Source organism: Sinohyriopsis cumingii, chromosome 2, assembly GCF_028554795.1.
Source record: "Sinohyriopsis cumingii isolate HCF-2022 chromosome 2, ASM2855479v2, whole genome shotgun sequence".
In the NCBI taxonomy this organism is placed as follows: Eukaryota; Metazoa; Mollusca; class Bivalvia; order Unionida; family Unionidae; genus Sinohyriopsis; species Sinohyriopsis cumingii.
Window position 1 is genome coordinate 60,543,152 of NC_142962.1, and position 15,154 is coordinate 60,558,305.

Genomic DNA, 15,154 nt, shown 5'->3' on the forward strand with positions numbered 1-15,154 from the left:
TTCTTTAATGGTACTGTCAACCCATTACTGGCTATATCATGCCTAGATAAAGGGAGGCAAGTGTCTTTTCCAAGGACACAGCAAGGCAGCCCATCTAGGCTGGCCAGGGCTGGTATCAAACACATGACCCTTATATTATGAGTAGACAATGAAATGCATACATTTTACCAGTAAAACAACAACAAAAAACTGAACGCACAATGAACACAAACAAAATGCTGAATGAATGAGAAGAAAATGATAATGCAATATGATGAAAAACAAGAGATCAAATGCAAAACAGAAAAAAATGAACTTGAATACCTTTTATGATTTGATCTGAGAATAAATTATTTTCAGGCTGCTGCTCAATTTTCATGATCAAACGCCCTTCAGCATGATAACGGGGAATCAGATGGTTGCGGTAACATATCAAGTGGCAGTTTATATATAACTTTTATTTTAATGAAACAAAATAATAAAATTTTCTGACAAATACTCCACAGCTATATTTTAATATTTAATGCAGTTGCACTTTTGTTTTTATGTATTGCAAATTCAGTGTTGTCTTTACGTTGCAATTTTATTCATGTACACTTTTAGATAAGAAAAGACACAAAATAGTTCTATCCCTTTCATATTCTTAAAAATGGAAAACCTATCTTTGGTAAATAAATGCATATCTAAAATGATGAAAATGAAAGGGAATGATAAAAGTGATAAACACAAATTCATGCATTTTTGAGACTACAAGCCAAAAAGAGGATGATAGCTTACATGCAAACATGACTGGAATGCAAATGAGAAAAAAATCCCAATGCATTTAATTGAAAATTAAATGCTGCTTCAATAAATGAGACAGAGATAGAGAGACAGATTGTTTGCTTGTTTTTATTAGTGCTTTAAGGGTAAAAAAATTAATTGTGCAAAAACCTCTGGATGTTAAACCCTTCCAAATAAATGTAAATTGGAAGTACATCATGAAAAAATACAACACATAATTTTCTTTAAAATGTCTGTAAAATGTATATAAAACAAAAGATAAAGGTAGCACATGTAAGTTAAATAAACAGATAGACAGACAGGAAGAGAGCTACTGACAAATACATATAGAAAGACAGAGAGACAGACAGATAAATACAGACATACAACAGATAGCTACTGTTCTTCATGCCTTTGGAACCATTTATATTTGGACACAAAAAATGATTTGCATTGTATGGCTGAATTGTCTAGATGATGGATATTTACCATATACAATAACCTGGGAAGTAATTCCTATTTTCCCCTCATAATAAAATATAAAAATGTAACTTTTTTCATTTCATGCGTAGCACATTATCATAAGTGCTTGCTTCTTTGCTGTTTATTTTCAGACACCAAATGATTTAATTTTAAGTGTTTTTTGACAGCCAAAGAACAAGTCTGACCATCCAAAGACACAGTAGCTATAGTAGATAGAGAGATGAAAGTTGTAGTCCCAATGATGGTGAAAATATACCAATACCTCTGTGCCAGAAATTTGGATAAATGAACAAGAGAAAATAGGAAGACAATCTGACAGAAAAACCACATATAACAAAAAAAAAACTGGTTCAAAATACCTGTGGCAGGCTCTGCCACTAGTGGGCTAGCTGAAGTCCCTAGTCTTAGTACCAGGCAGCCAAGCTCATGTAGGGCACACACCAATACATGCTGGCTACCACTAATGTCCGAGTTCTGCTTGCTGTCAACAGCATCTGTTGTTGCTTCCCCTGCAAAGTTACAAAAACAGTCAAGCACTAAGAAACAACTGTTATTTTCTTTAACAATTCAGTCATGTCAGAAACTTAAATCTTCTTTTACTTGGTACTAAAAAAAATAATTCAATTATATGAATTCATTATTCTTGTAGGAATAGTTAGCAAAGAGTGATCAATCTAGTAGAGAAAACCAATTAATGTCTTTTTCCATGGAAATGATATTAAAAGCTTTGACATACTCTCTGTCTCTCTCTCTCTCTTATTCATTTTCATGGTTTTCATGGACAAGCTAGACCATAAATCTTAAGCCACAACAAAATATTCATCAAGCTGATATTCAAAACCACTCAGCTGGTGTTCTTCTTAACTTTCTTTACTGCTCCATTAGCCTAGTGGTTACAGCATCTGCCTCGGATGCGGGAGGCTGCAGGTTCAAACCCTGGATGAGTCATACCAAAGACAAAGACTTATAAAAATGGTACCAACAGCACCTTGCTAGGAGCTCAGCATTAAGAGGTCATTGTTAGGACTGGTCAGCCTCATGTCAGGATAACGTGACTGGGGAGGATATGATGCTACATGTCTGCGGCATGATGCCCCAGTGCCAGATATCATTATAAATTGCCACAATGCAGACTTCACAGCGATATGACTGAAAACATGTTATTGTTACATTAAAAATCCGAATCTATCACACACACATGCATGCATGCACGCACACACACACACACACTTAACTTTCCATTGCACCTATTATATCCATTTATAATAATTTTACACATAAAATCTTTATGAAATCCAGTGAAACAGGATTTTCTGGTAAATTATGTTTATGTTCTGGAGTAGCAATAAAAGATTTTCAAGATAGCTGCTGTGGTGGCCATAGTGGATGTCAGTTGTTGTAGGGTTTAATGCCATTTTTCAGCACAAGATAGGCAATACATGCCAGCCAGCATAACCGGTGGGGGAAGAACCCTGGAAAACACCAGGAAGAACCACTGACCCACAAGAAGCTACTTGCAAGCTTTCTCACATACCCACATTAGCCAAGCCTGAGACTCAAACCTATGCAGACAGAGGTGAGATGGCAGTGATCCGAACAGTGTGCACTTTAGATCACTCGGCAACTCAGATTCCATTTTCATACAGGACAAACTAGACATCATGTGAAAACAACCAGCCATTGAGGTGGAGTAGTTATAACAAGCTTTAAAATGTGGACAGGTACCATTATCATTTAGCACCAAGCAGACATATGAAGTACTTTAGTGAAAACCCCATGTTGATATGACCATCCACTCTGAAGAAGTAGCAATGACAAGATTTTCAACACTGTGGCCATATTGGATACACAAGCAGAACCATTTTCCTTTAGGACAACTAGACATCATAAAGAGCCTTCTGGGGGAAAACACAATGCTGACATGACTTTCCATTCAGGAAGAGTAATAATAACAAGAATTTTAAGAAAGCTGCCATGGTGGCCATATCAGATCTTACACTGGCACCATTTTCACTTAAGACCAACTAGAAACCATAACAAGTCTTCAGTGACAAACCCATGCTGATATGACTATCCTTCATAAGGAATAGCAATAATAAGACTTTCAAGATGGCTGCCATGGCAGCCATATTACATATTATATTGGCACCATTTTATTGATGACCAACAAGACATCAGAAGAAGTCTTTTAGCGAAATCCCCATGCTAATATAACCATCCACTCTTGAGGAGTAGCAATAACAAGAGTTTCCAGATGACATCTGTGGTACCTATATTGGATGCATAAGGAGAACCAATTTCCTTTAGGACCAACTAGACATTATAACAAGTCTACTGGGGAAAACCCTACATCGATATGACTTTCAATTGAGAAGGAGTAATAATAACAAGAATTTTTAAGATGGACACCGTGGTGGCCATATCAGATCATACATTGGTAATATTTCCATTTAAGACCAACTAGACTGTTTAATGTGTCTTTCAGTTAAAACCCCATGATGATGATCATCAGGAATAGCAATAACTAAATTTTCAAGATGGCTGCTTCAATGCTCATATTAGATGTCTGAACAGCACCATTTTAAATGAAGACCTTGGGGTGAAAGTGTGTGAAGAAATTCATGGCAATCCTCCAAAGAGTTAAGGAGGAGTAGCAATAACAATTTTGTGTAGAAATTCATGACAATCTTCCAAGTAGTTGAAGAGGAGTAGCAATAACAATTCTGTGTAGAAATTCATGGCAATCCTTGAAATAGTGGAGTAGAAGTAGTAACAACAATTTTGTGTAGAAATTCACGGCAATCTTCCAAGTAGTTGAAGAGAAGTAGAAATAACAATTTTGTGTAGAAATTCATGGCAATCCTCCAAATAGTTAAGTAGGAGTAGCAATAACAATTTTGTGTAGAAATTCATGGCAATCTTCCAAGTAGTGGAAGAGGAGTAGCAATAACAATTTTGTGTAGAAATTCATGGCAATCCTCCAAATAGTTAAGTAGGAGTAGCAATAACAATTATGTGTAGAAATTCATGGCAATCTTCCAAGTAGTGGAAGAGGAGTAGCAATAACACTTATGTGTAGAAATTCATGGCAATCCTCCAAATAGTTAAGTAGGAGTAGCAATAACAATTTTGTGTAGAAATTCACGGCAATCGTCCAAGTAGTTGAAGAGAAGTAGAAATAACAATTTTGTGTAGAAATTCATGGCAATCCTCCAAATAGTTGAATAGAAGTAGTAACAACAATTTTGTGTAGAAATTCACGGCAATCTTCCAAGTAGTCGAAGAGAAGTAGAAATAACAATTATGTGTAGAAATTCATGGCAATCCTCCAAATAGTTGAGTAGAAGTAGTAACAACAATTTTGTGTAGAAATTCATGGCAATCTTCCAAGTAGTTGAAGAGGAGTAGAAATAACAATTTTGTGTAGAAATTCATGGCAATCCTCCAAATAGTTAAGTAGGAGTAGCAATAACAATTATGTGTAGAAATTCATGGCAATCTTCCAAGTAGTTGAAGAGGAGTATCAATAACAAATTTGTGTAGAAATTCATGGCAATCTTCCAAATAGCCGAGGATTAAGAAATAACAATTTTGTGTAGAAATTCATGGCAATCCTCCAGGTAGTTGAGGAGGAGTAGCAATAATAATTTTGTGCTAATGGACAAATGGAGGATGGACAATGGGCAATTGACCATCACATAAACTCTCTTGGTCAGTGAGCAGTACAGCTAAAATCTGCAGACTTGATAATAGCAGTGGAACTGAGCTGGTTTTATTCAAGTCACTGCATCTATCCTAAACGTTAGCAATGATATCTTACCTAATTAACCTAATTACTGCAATAGGCATTAAGCCTCATCTTCAAAAATGTATGGAAGTGAATGTCAGTATAATCTTTTACAGAAATATATAAACTGTCATTCAATATTACATCATACTACTTTGCTTCCATTTCTTTTTCAGATGACTGATCTACAAATTGAGTAAACATAAATATGCATTTTCTAATCAATGAATTTGATACCCCTGAAATTGAAGTGATGCACAGTATATATAAATGAAACCCAAACACTTGCTAATTAAGTCAAGGCAAAGACTTCTTACCAATAAGATTCATTTGCTTTACAATAATTTGGCATATTTCCTTTGCAGCAGAAATCTGTGCTTTTTCCCCTAACAGTCCTCCTATCACAGATCGCAGAATAAACAGAACACATTTTCTAGCATACACGGCATCTACATGTGTGGGCGTGGCTTTAGGATTGGCGACAAGGTCAAGAACATGATTCAAGAATACTGAAATGTTTCTTTCCAACCAAAGTCCACCCATGCACTTCACAAATTCAACATAAGCCTGAAAGGAAAAGCAAAGTAAAAAGAAATCTAATAAGCTAAGACAACAAGTTTTCTTATTAAACATTAATGTTATATATTTTGACACATATTTTGATATTGAATACTATCCAAAATATATAAAACAGTGACACAATTACTGACTACAAACAAATATAATTCTCTATTTGAGAAAATCACGTCAATTGTCAACTTTACCCTGCACACAAAACAACTATAAACAAGCAGGTAAGTGAACTCTTCCGGTATTTAAGTAATTACTTTTACTTCTTGTCTATGACTGTATAAAATATCATTCCACTGCAATTTTAAAACATATAATACAATTCAAATATTTATAAAGGATTTGTTGATTAACACACAAAATTAATGTCAAGGTGCCATTTTGTTGTTCAAATTTGCAAGGTGAGTCAACTATTCTTAGTATTAATGTGCTTGTTACACTGTAATTTTGGAACTCATTCTACAGTTTACTGAAAAAGATCAATTGTAGCTTTCCATATTAGCTACAAAAACAACAAACACCATTAATACTTCACATTAAAAGGCTACAGGTAGATCAAATTTCAAAAAGATAATTATCATCTTTTCCATTAAGATTAACACCTGATTGACAAGATGATGACCATGAGTGGTGTCATTGAAACTGTCAATTATATATTGTCAATTCTGCATGTTTGTTACCAGCAATCAATGTCTGTGTCGTAACTCACATTCCAATTTAATTGTCAAATTCAGCCGTGTTCATGTTTGATGCCAATAACTGTTAGATAGTGAATACTCCATTATAACAAATGCTGTTGTAATGAATATCAACTGCATAAACAATAACTGTTCACTCTCAGTCAAAATTAGACATTTATCCCTACATGTGTAACTCCAACTCTGATTTCCCTATTAACACTCCCTCCTCCCTTCATCATCTCTCCACTCTTTAAGAAGCCGAATCCTCCACGCAGGTATCCTGCTGCCAGGATGCTTAAGGAATCTTCTATCTTCAACTGTTTCACTTTACCTGTAATTAAACGAAGCCCTATAAGGATGAAGTTAATATTTATAGCATGACATTCTACAAACCTTGTTCTGTATTATATGTGGAGGTGGGTATAAGAGTGGGTGACAAGTTTGTGCTTCTGTGGAACACTTAGCATCTTAAATCCATTGATATTAAATGAGAAATAGTGAAAGCACAGTGATTGAATATTTAATATTAAATTATAAGCACAAAACCATGATTTGGTAATACATCTATAGCATGAATAGTTCAAGTATCTATATATGTCCTCAAAATTTAATCTCACTGTATCCAAAACAGAGAATCCATATTAAAAACTGGACACAAAGAAACATGTTTTAGTCATTTCAGCATAGATAATAATGTATCTGACGTCAATCCAAAAACAAAATAAGAAAGAAAAAGAACATTTATGGTTCAGTATGTATGCATGATGTGTACATTCCAAGGTTATTACGAAATGTATGTATAAATTTGAAATTGCTAGACCTCTGCTTCTTTCCATACAAATGCTGCCACCAAATCTACCAGATTAAAGGTTTGCTTTTGCAAAGCTAAATCTACAAGATAAAAAACTTGAGAAGATTGACTCTGTATGGCATACAACAGCTTTGACTGTACCTCAGATCAAAACATTACGTTCAAATGCAAGGCTTACAGAAATCACTCTAATCTCATGAGCAGTAATCTTCACGAGGCAACTCTGATATTGTGACACCTCAGCATATGATGAGCATTTAAGCAATTTCAGCTATGAAGCAAGGGCCCGAGGGGTGATATCCCATTTCCCAGCTTTCACCTGAAGAAAAAGGTATTTGTGCGTGCCATGACTTGTCTCTTTTTCATTTTAATTAGAGCTTGAGTGTGTCAACATTATCTTGCATGGCTGCAGTTCTCTGCCTGTATATGGAGGAGAAAAAGTGAATGACGACTCTTTGCTGCCGATGGTAATCTAACTTTGGATACAAATACTGGTTGTGTCAAAAGGACCACCAATCCAGCCAATCTGAACTAAAGATGGTTTGGGTGATGGAAAGGGCATATAACTTGCTCACCCTACATGCTGAAGCTATAGCTATCAGGAAGCATGTTTTGTATGGTAGTAGCTTTAGCAAAATGTGGGATAAAGGCTCAAATTTCTCTTACTTGAACCATGCTAAAACCCATTGAAAGATTCCATTTTGGAAACAAGGATGTAATTTGGTTGATTGATATCAAAATTGGTTAAAAGATCTGATAGAGCTTTATCATGCCCAAAATCATGTCTATCATGATGCTGGAATGTGACTAATATCATGGAGCAGCAGCCTTTGATTGTAATTGTGACCAACTGTTTCTCCTCAAAGAGCCAGAGAAAAATTTCAGCCAGTTGATGGATCGAGGCACTCAGAAGGACAAAGTTAATGATATGACACTAGTCCCTAGAAGCATGCCACTTTCCTTCATAAGCCTTCAGAGTGGAAAGCCTTCTTGCTCTAGAGGTTTTCTCCTGAATCAAAGGTTTATCTCATTTGTCCCCAGAGGTTTTTGTCGTTTTTGCCTGAAATGAGCGTAGGAAAGACATTTGGGGGTCTATTTCTGAATACATCGGCTTTCAACAGATTTTCGATGAGACTAATGCCTAGTTGTATTAGAAACATCATTTTCCATTGGTTATTTTGCTTGCGCATGAGCAGAAGGGTAAAAGTTGGAGTTCTTTTTTTTTTTTTGTTTAATGGACCCATCATTTTCGTATGGAGACCGCAATTTATTCCAAATACCCACCTTATCCTAGTTTTTGCAAAAGGTTCACCTGTCTGTGTGCAGTTAAGACTGGTATGCCTTAGAACTGAGGCCAAAAGGTCTAAAATCCGGACACAAAATCGTATTCCGATCTCGAGCGAATTTTGGGTGAAAAAACCCCAAGGTTTTTCCCTCTGTATTTTGTAGTGCAACTAGAACTTCCAGGTTATTTGGTATCATTTTAGAGCTATACTTGTCTGCTTTCTTTAAATACCACCCACATTGGTGTATCTTAAATGACCTTGATGCTGCAGAGCTCAGAAGTAGGGTACAGCCTCATCATGCCTACAGACGGGATCAGGGCTGAATCGGTTATATTGTTTGCCCTGCAAGACTGCCTGGACAAGAGCCAAGCGTGAAGAAGAGGGTCTGGGCAGGGATGGAACACCCATGACCATAGTTGCTTGAGAAGTTTCGGGTTGGTCGCAATCCACAACCCAAGCTTTTGAGTCTGAAACGGGAGTGACAACAATGGGCAACTTGTGATTCCACCTTGCCATAAAAAGATTGATCATCAGATGCTCCCAGAGTGCATAGATCAGAATAAAGACCAATTGATGGAGAGACCATTCTGTGTGAATGACTTGACCTTTCCATGACAGAGTGTCGGCCAAGACAATGAGTCTGCTTGGAATGTGTCTGATTTGTATGTGAATATAGTGATTAATGCACCAATGTAGAAACTGACAAATCAGAACAAACACACTGATCAGTTGATTTAGTGCCCCATTGTTTGAGGAGGTAGGTCACCACCACAGAGTTGTTGGACCTAATGAGGACTGTTTTGTCTGAGAGTCGATCTTCCCAAAGTGAAAAGCACTGATGACAGCCTTTGTTTCTAAACAGCTGATGTAGAGAGGCTCCCACTTGCCACTGACGTTAGTAATGTCCAGCAATACATCGTCAGAGAACCTGGATTGCACAACTGACACAGGAATGGTCATATCTCAGGTGTAATCATAACTGTTTGATAGATGGGATGCCATTGTGCTAACAACATCATTTTTAAGTGGTACATAAAAAGACTGCTAAGCAGGATCAACTCCACTGCTACATTGAATAATCCAAGGAGCTGCAAGAACTCTCTCACCAAGATCTAAGTTCTGTTGGAATGGGACTCAAAGAGTTCAATGATTTTGATTATGCGAACAAGAGGAAGCAATACCAGATTTAGGTTGATGATAAACACTAGACCTGATGGACAAAAAGCTGGGATGGGTAGAGAACAGACTTTTCCCCATTTACTTGAAAGCCATGATTATCTAAAAGTGGGAGAAGATCATTTCTGCCTTGGAGAAGAATAGAACTTTCCACACATTTCTGGAGGATGCATCAAAGTATGCTGCAGTCATTGTAGATGAAGTTGATTGAAACTGGGTGGTGATGCAATCTGTAGCCTTGGAAAACACTCAAGAGCTTATGTTGAGGTCAATGGGTAGGACTTTGAACTGAAAAACTGTTCATGGTAAGCAAAATGCCACTTTTCGGTGGCAAAATGTATTGGTTGAGGCAACTCAGGTCAATGATTAGAGTCAACTTGCCATTTGCCTTCCAAAACAGAAACAACCTGGAATAAAACCCTGGTGACTGTGGTTTTTGCAAAATCTCCACCGCCTATTTTTTGATGACTGACTGTATCTACTGTTGTAGAAAGGCATCCTTTTCCCCATCTGATGGTACATCCATGAAGAGGAGAGAGGAGGACAGGAAAGGGGGTTGGATAAATGAAATCCAAAGCTCCTCTGAAATGATTTGGATCACCCAATCATTCTGAAGGAAAAGGATGGTTAATGAGCCTGAAATTGCAGAAGGCAGCTGCCAACATGTAGGCTGTCTGCAGGCAATGGGAGTGTAGATCAATGTCTAGAGTTAGGATGCTTGAAGGTGGAAAAACTTGCCACCTATGTATGATTGCCTCCAAGCTTGATTAGACTGTTGTCTCTTGGCACTGGGCTGGGATCTATATTGCACATTTGCCTGAAAAGATGTGTTGTTGTACCTAGTCTGTTTATCATCCATCTGCAGTGGATTGTTTTAAAACACCTGTGTGGGTTGAGCAGTGAGTTGGATTGGCTTGCCTCCAAACTTCAATTTTTCCTCCAGACTGTAATGGTTACCCAAACAGGGTCATCCATAAAGCTAGGGTATGATGGGGCTTGAGTGATGTGAACTGTAGACATGCAACATATTGTATAATGTCTAACTTAGCCTGTGCAGTCAATGCATTGGTCTTGGAATGGTGAGCTGATTGGTTATCACTTCCCATGCATGGTCATTGGTGGATTTCTCTGTGAGCTGGAAATTGCCAATGAAGTAACATTACATATGTAGCAACTATGTTCGAGACAAGCTCTGACATGGCATGGAACACATTTTTGTCCACTTTGTAAAACAGTGGAGTGAACATATGAACTGCAGCTAGATTTTTGTCAAGTGCCAGAAGATCAGTACTGAAGTTGTATGAGTGAGTTTTGTACCAGTGAAATGAAAATGTTGCTGGTACATGGCTTGATGAATATAAAGCCATAGAATTACCCAGGTCACCAATTCTATCTGACAGCTGGTCAGTAAACTCCTTAATTTTAGCTGACTGGGGAAGGAGCTGAAAGGATGGTGCTTCTTTCTTCTCACTGAAATCTACCAATGCTTTAACTTTAAAATCTTGAATAGCAGTAAGCATTCTGAACACCGTATACATTTCCTCGACTGCGGCCTTGAAGCTAAATTCAGTCTATTCGAGGGTTGGATCTGAGTATGGCTGATTTCTAGGAGATTTGTCATACTCACTGTGTGTCAAGTCCTGATTTGTTTCTAGCTTTGGTTAAACCACACCAGGTGTCAATGATAACTCAATTCTGTCCTCTCTGAAAATGTCACTAACTCTACCATAAGGTTCAGCAGTGAACATAACTGAAGTCCAGCACTGCTGGAATGGCTGGCTGGTTTGCCTGGTATATGGTTGACCTGGGTGCTGGCAGTATAAAAGACAGTATAGGTATCACCAGTACAAGCCACTCCAAGGGCCTCGTTGGATGAACAGATTTCTCACTGAAATCTATGTCATAGTAAGGGTATGTCACCAAAGGTGACAAAGATACCCATAATCCTAGTTGGTCAGACTGTTTTATCAAAAGAGTCCCCTTGCTGTGCCGACTGAATGGCCTATGACAGCAAGGCTGTATTATGAATTGGATCCAATGAACCTGGTACAAACCCTATGCATTGTGACTTTCAGGCCTGAAGGCCTTGCACAGACATGCAGGGGGGAGGGAACTTATGCCCACTGGGTAGCCTAAAATTGGGGGGAAGGGATACTCCACCAATGACTTGTAATATGGTGTAAGAGTGAGCAAGGAAAATAAAAGCAATATCTGGCCTGAAGTCAATAAATGTGTCATCATTTCCTGGACCACCTGACCCATCTTTTGAAGGCGGATGGTTGTACCATCACAATATTATCCTCCTCCACTGCCACTGATATTACTATGGCTGATGGTTGCAAGTGATGCACTTTAGGTTGGCAGTAATGGACCCCAATGTCCGTCCCCCCTCCCTGACTTACAATGGAGGCTGACTCTGAATGTATACAGAGGATGTCAATGTTATCTTTCCTCGACTTATTTCCTTCCCTTTATGATGCCTTTATGATTCCTTTAGCCCAGATTTCCTCTGTCCACATATTATACATGCTGCATGGCATGTACATACGATACAAGAGTCATGGCTGTCTTCCTTTGCTTTTGAACTTTTTGCATTTCATGCATTTAGTTGACATTTCTATTGAAATGACACAAGAGAAAACAAAGCATAAATGAGCAAATCAGCTGTTACTAGCTCAGCAATACCACCTCCATTAATAAGTGAAAATATCACTGGTCAACAGTGAAATCATTACTGACTTGAAAAGGCCCTAATCTGTAGTATTTTGGTGTGCCGAACACGAATATAACCGTGAAAAATTTGTATTGGCTCTCGTTTTGAAGATATTCATATACCTCATTTTCTATGTTTCACTATGTAAATTTCTCCAGTAGGACTGCAGCAACATCCGGAATAATGATGTAACATTGCATAATACCATCATGCTCACATCATCCACAGTTGATTGCATCATTTTCTGATGCAATGCAATACTAATGCCATGCGGCTGCTGAAGTAAGTTGACGTCAGCAGTGTACTATACATGTGTAGGCCTATTATACTAATGCCAGGCGGCTGCTGAAGCTGACGTAAGCAGTGTACTATATAAAGCCCAATCAGATAGGTTCAGCATTTAAAATATTTTAGACGTTGTGCGAGACAGTTCAAGCTACTGTTACATAAAACTTATTATTTTATCCATTTACGTACAATAAAGAACAGTAATGCCTCGAAAGTGTGTTAATACCGCGGACAATTTTTGCTATATTTGTGGGGAAGTGACATTTGCCAACCAGAAGAAAAGTATCAATTCTCAAGTGAAGAAGGCATATCATCTTTACTTCGGATGCAAGGTTGGTGACCAAGACAAGCCTTGGGCTCCGCATATATGCTGTGCTACATGTACAACACAGCTTTCACAGTGGTTGAATTGCAAAAGGTCATCAATGCCGTTTGCAGTCCCAATGGTGTGGGGAGAGCCAAGCAACCACCTAAATGACTGTTACTTCTGCTTGGTTCCTCCTCTTTCCGGCGGAATAACGAAGCGAAAGAAATCGAGAATAGTCTACCCAAACATTCCGTCTGCATTGAGACCAGTTCCACATGGTGAGGGACTTCCTATTCCAGAACCTCCAGCAGAATATTCTCTTGATTCATCTGACGAAGACAAAGGTGAGTCGACCTGTTCTTCTCCTGGTCCATCAGCATGCAGTGATCCAGATTTTCACTGTGGTGCATCATCAACCCCACACAGAATAACACAGGAAGAACTAAATGACCTGATTCGTGATTTGGACTTATCAAAGAACAAGGCAGAATTGCTAGGATCAAGACTCCAACAATGGAATCTTCTAGAAGAAGATGTCACAATTACTGCATATCGAAAGCGCCACCAGCAATTGGAGCCTTTCTTCAGAAAGGAAAGTAATCTGATATTCTGTTCCGATATTGAGGGCCTCATGAATGCTTTAAAAATCACTCATGACCCACAAGAATGGAGACTATTTGTGGACTCTTCGAAACTGAGTCTCAAGGCTGTGCTTTTGCACAATGGAAACATTCTTCCATCTATTCCAGTAGCGTATGCTGTCCACATGAAAGAGACATACGATAACTTAAGGCAGCTACTGAATTCCATTGAGTATAACAAGTACAGCTGGCACCTCTGTGGTGATTTGAAGGTAGTTGCCCTTTTAATGGGACTGCAGCAAGGATATACAAAATACATGTGTTTCTTATGCGAGTGGGATAGCCGAGCAAGGGAAATGCACTACATGAGGAAGGAATGGACTCACAGGCAGAATGTAGCCATTGGAGAGAAGAATATCCAACACCCAGCTCTGGTTGAGGCTCAGAAAATCTTGCTACCACCCCTTCACATCAAACTAGGTTTGATGAAGAACTTCATGAAAGCCATTGACCGGACTTTGCCAGCATTCCGATACCTGCATGAAAAATTCCCTCGACTCAGCGAAGCAAAGATTAAAGAGGGAGTTTTTGTGGGTCCTCAGATTCGAGAGCTTTTCAAAGATGACCGGTTCAACAACTTGCTGGAAGGTGACGCGAAACAAGCATGGAATGCTTTTCGCCTAGTTTCTACAAACTTCCTCGGAAATGTTAGGGCAGAAAACTATAAGGAACTAGTAGAAGACATGTTGATGAAGTATAAGAAACTTGGCTGCAATATGTCTCTAAAGATTCACTTCCTTCATTCCCATTTGGATTTCTTTCCTAGCAACTGTGGTATTGTTAGTGATGAACACGGCGAACGTTTTCATCAAGATATCGCAACAATGGAACAAAGATACCAGGGAAAATGGTCCACTACAATGCTGGCTGACTACTGCTGGACACTCCTCAGAGATGCTCCCGAACAGCTGTACAAGAGACAGGCGAAGAAATCTAAGATGTAGTCAATGACTTGATTTTTTATAGGTAGGCTATTACAGTTGACCTTTTACTATTGGAATGCATTTCGTTATGTAAACATTAATTTCTTGCAGATTACAAAAAAACTAGAGCCAATTTTGCAATTTGACTGTCATATTCGTGTTCAGCACATAAAAATTGATAAGAATTGACTAATTTTATTTCAGTAACATGACTTTTGTAAAAATTTGTTGTCCAGTGTATTCAATGTCGACTAACTCATAAATGACAACATGAATTAAATGGTAGCATGCTGTACCATGGTCTTAAATAGACAAAGTCAATAAAAGTGACACAGTCATTCAAAGTGGGCAAATTTGTAAAAATAATGTATTCAATCTGTAGAAAAACAATTGTCCAACACAATAAATCCGAATTTAAAGTTATATGGTCCAGTTTTAACGCTAAGATGGCTTGGAATATTTGAGGTATAATGTACATGTTTATCAGTACAGCAGCAAAACTTAAAAACTAGTGACACCTTACAATGGCAAGGGGAGATAATGGGTAAGAGTTATTACCCTTTTTTCTCTAAAACATGAAAAATGATTTTCATCTTTTAGTAGGGTCGAATTCATGAGGTAGCAGGCTTATATTCCCTAACATTAATGTGACTGGGGAACATATCTGAAGGAGAAATTGACACTGATGATTAGCAATTACTGAATTAGGTAGGCAAATTAACTGATTTATACATTTTGGTAAGTTACC

General features: G+C 38.0%; 1 protein-coding gene across 3 annotated transcripts in view; it reads right to left on the reverse strand.

Annotated features, from left to right (window-relative positions):
* The window catches only part of LOC149804999 (HEAT repeat-containing protein 5B-like), a 179,125-nt gene that overhangs the window by 82,092 nt on the left and 81,879 nt on the right, over positions 1–15,154 (reverse strand). For all 3 annotated transcript variants that reach the window (XM_089946429.1, XM_089946427.1, XM_089946428.1), the window contains exons 7-9: positions 6,447–6,592; positions 5,329–5,578; positions 1,584–1,733 (exon numbers count right to left, since the gene is read on the reverse strand). In XM_089946429.1, the coding sequence (XP_089802555.1) occupies positions 1,584–1,733; positions 5,329–5,578; positions 6,447–6,592 (546 nt within the window). The remainder of the gene's footprint in view (positions 1–1,583; positions 1,734–5,328; positions 5,579–6,446; positions 6,593–15,154) is intronic.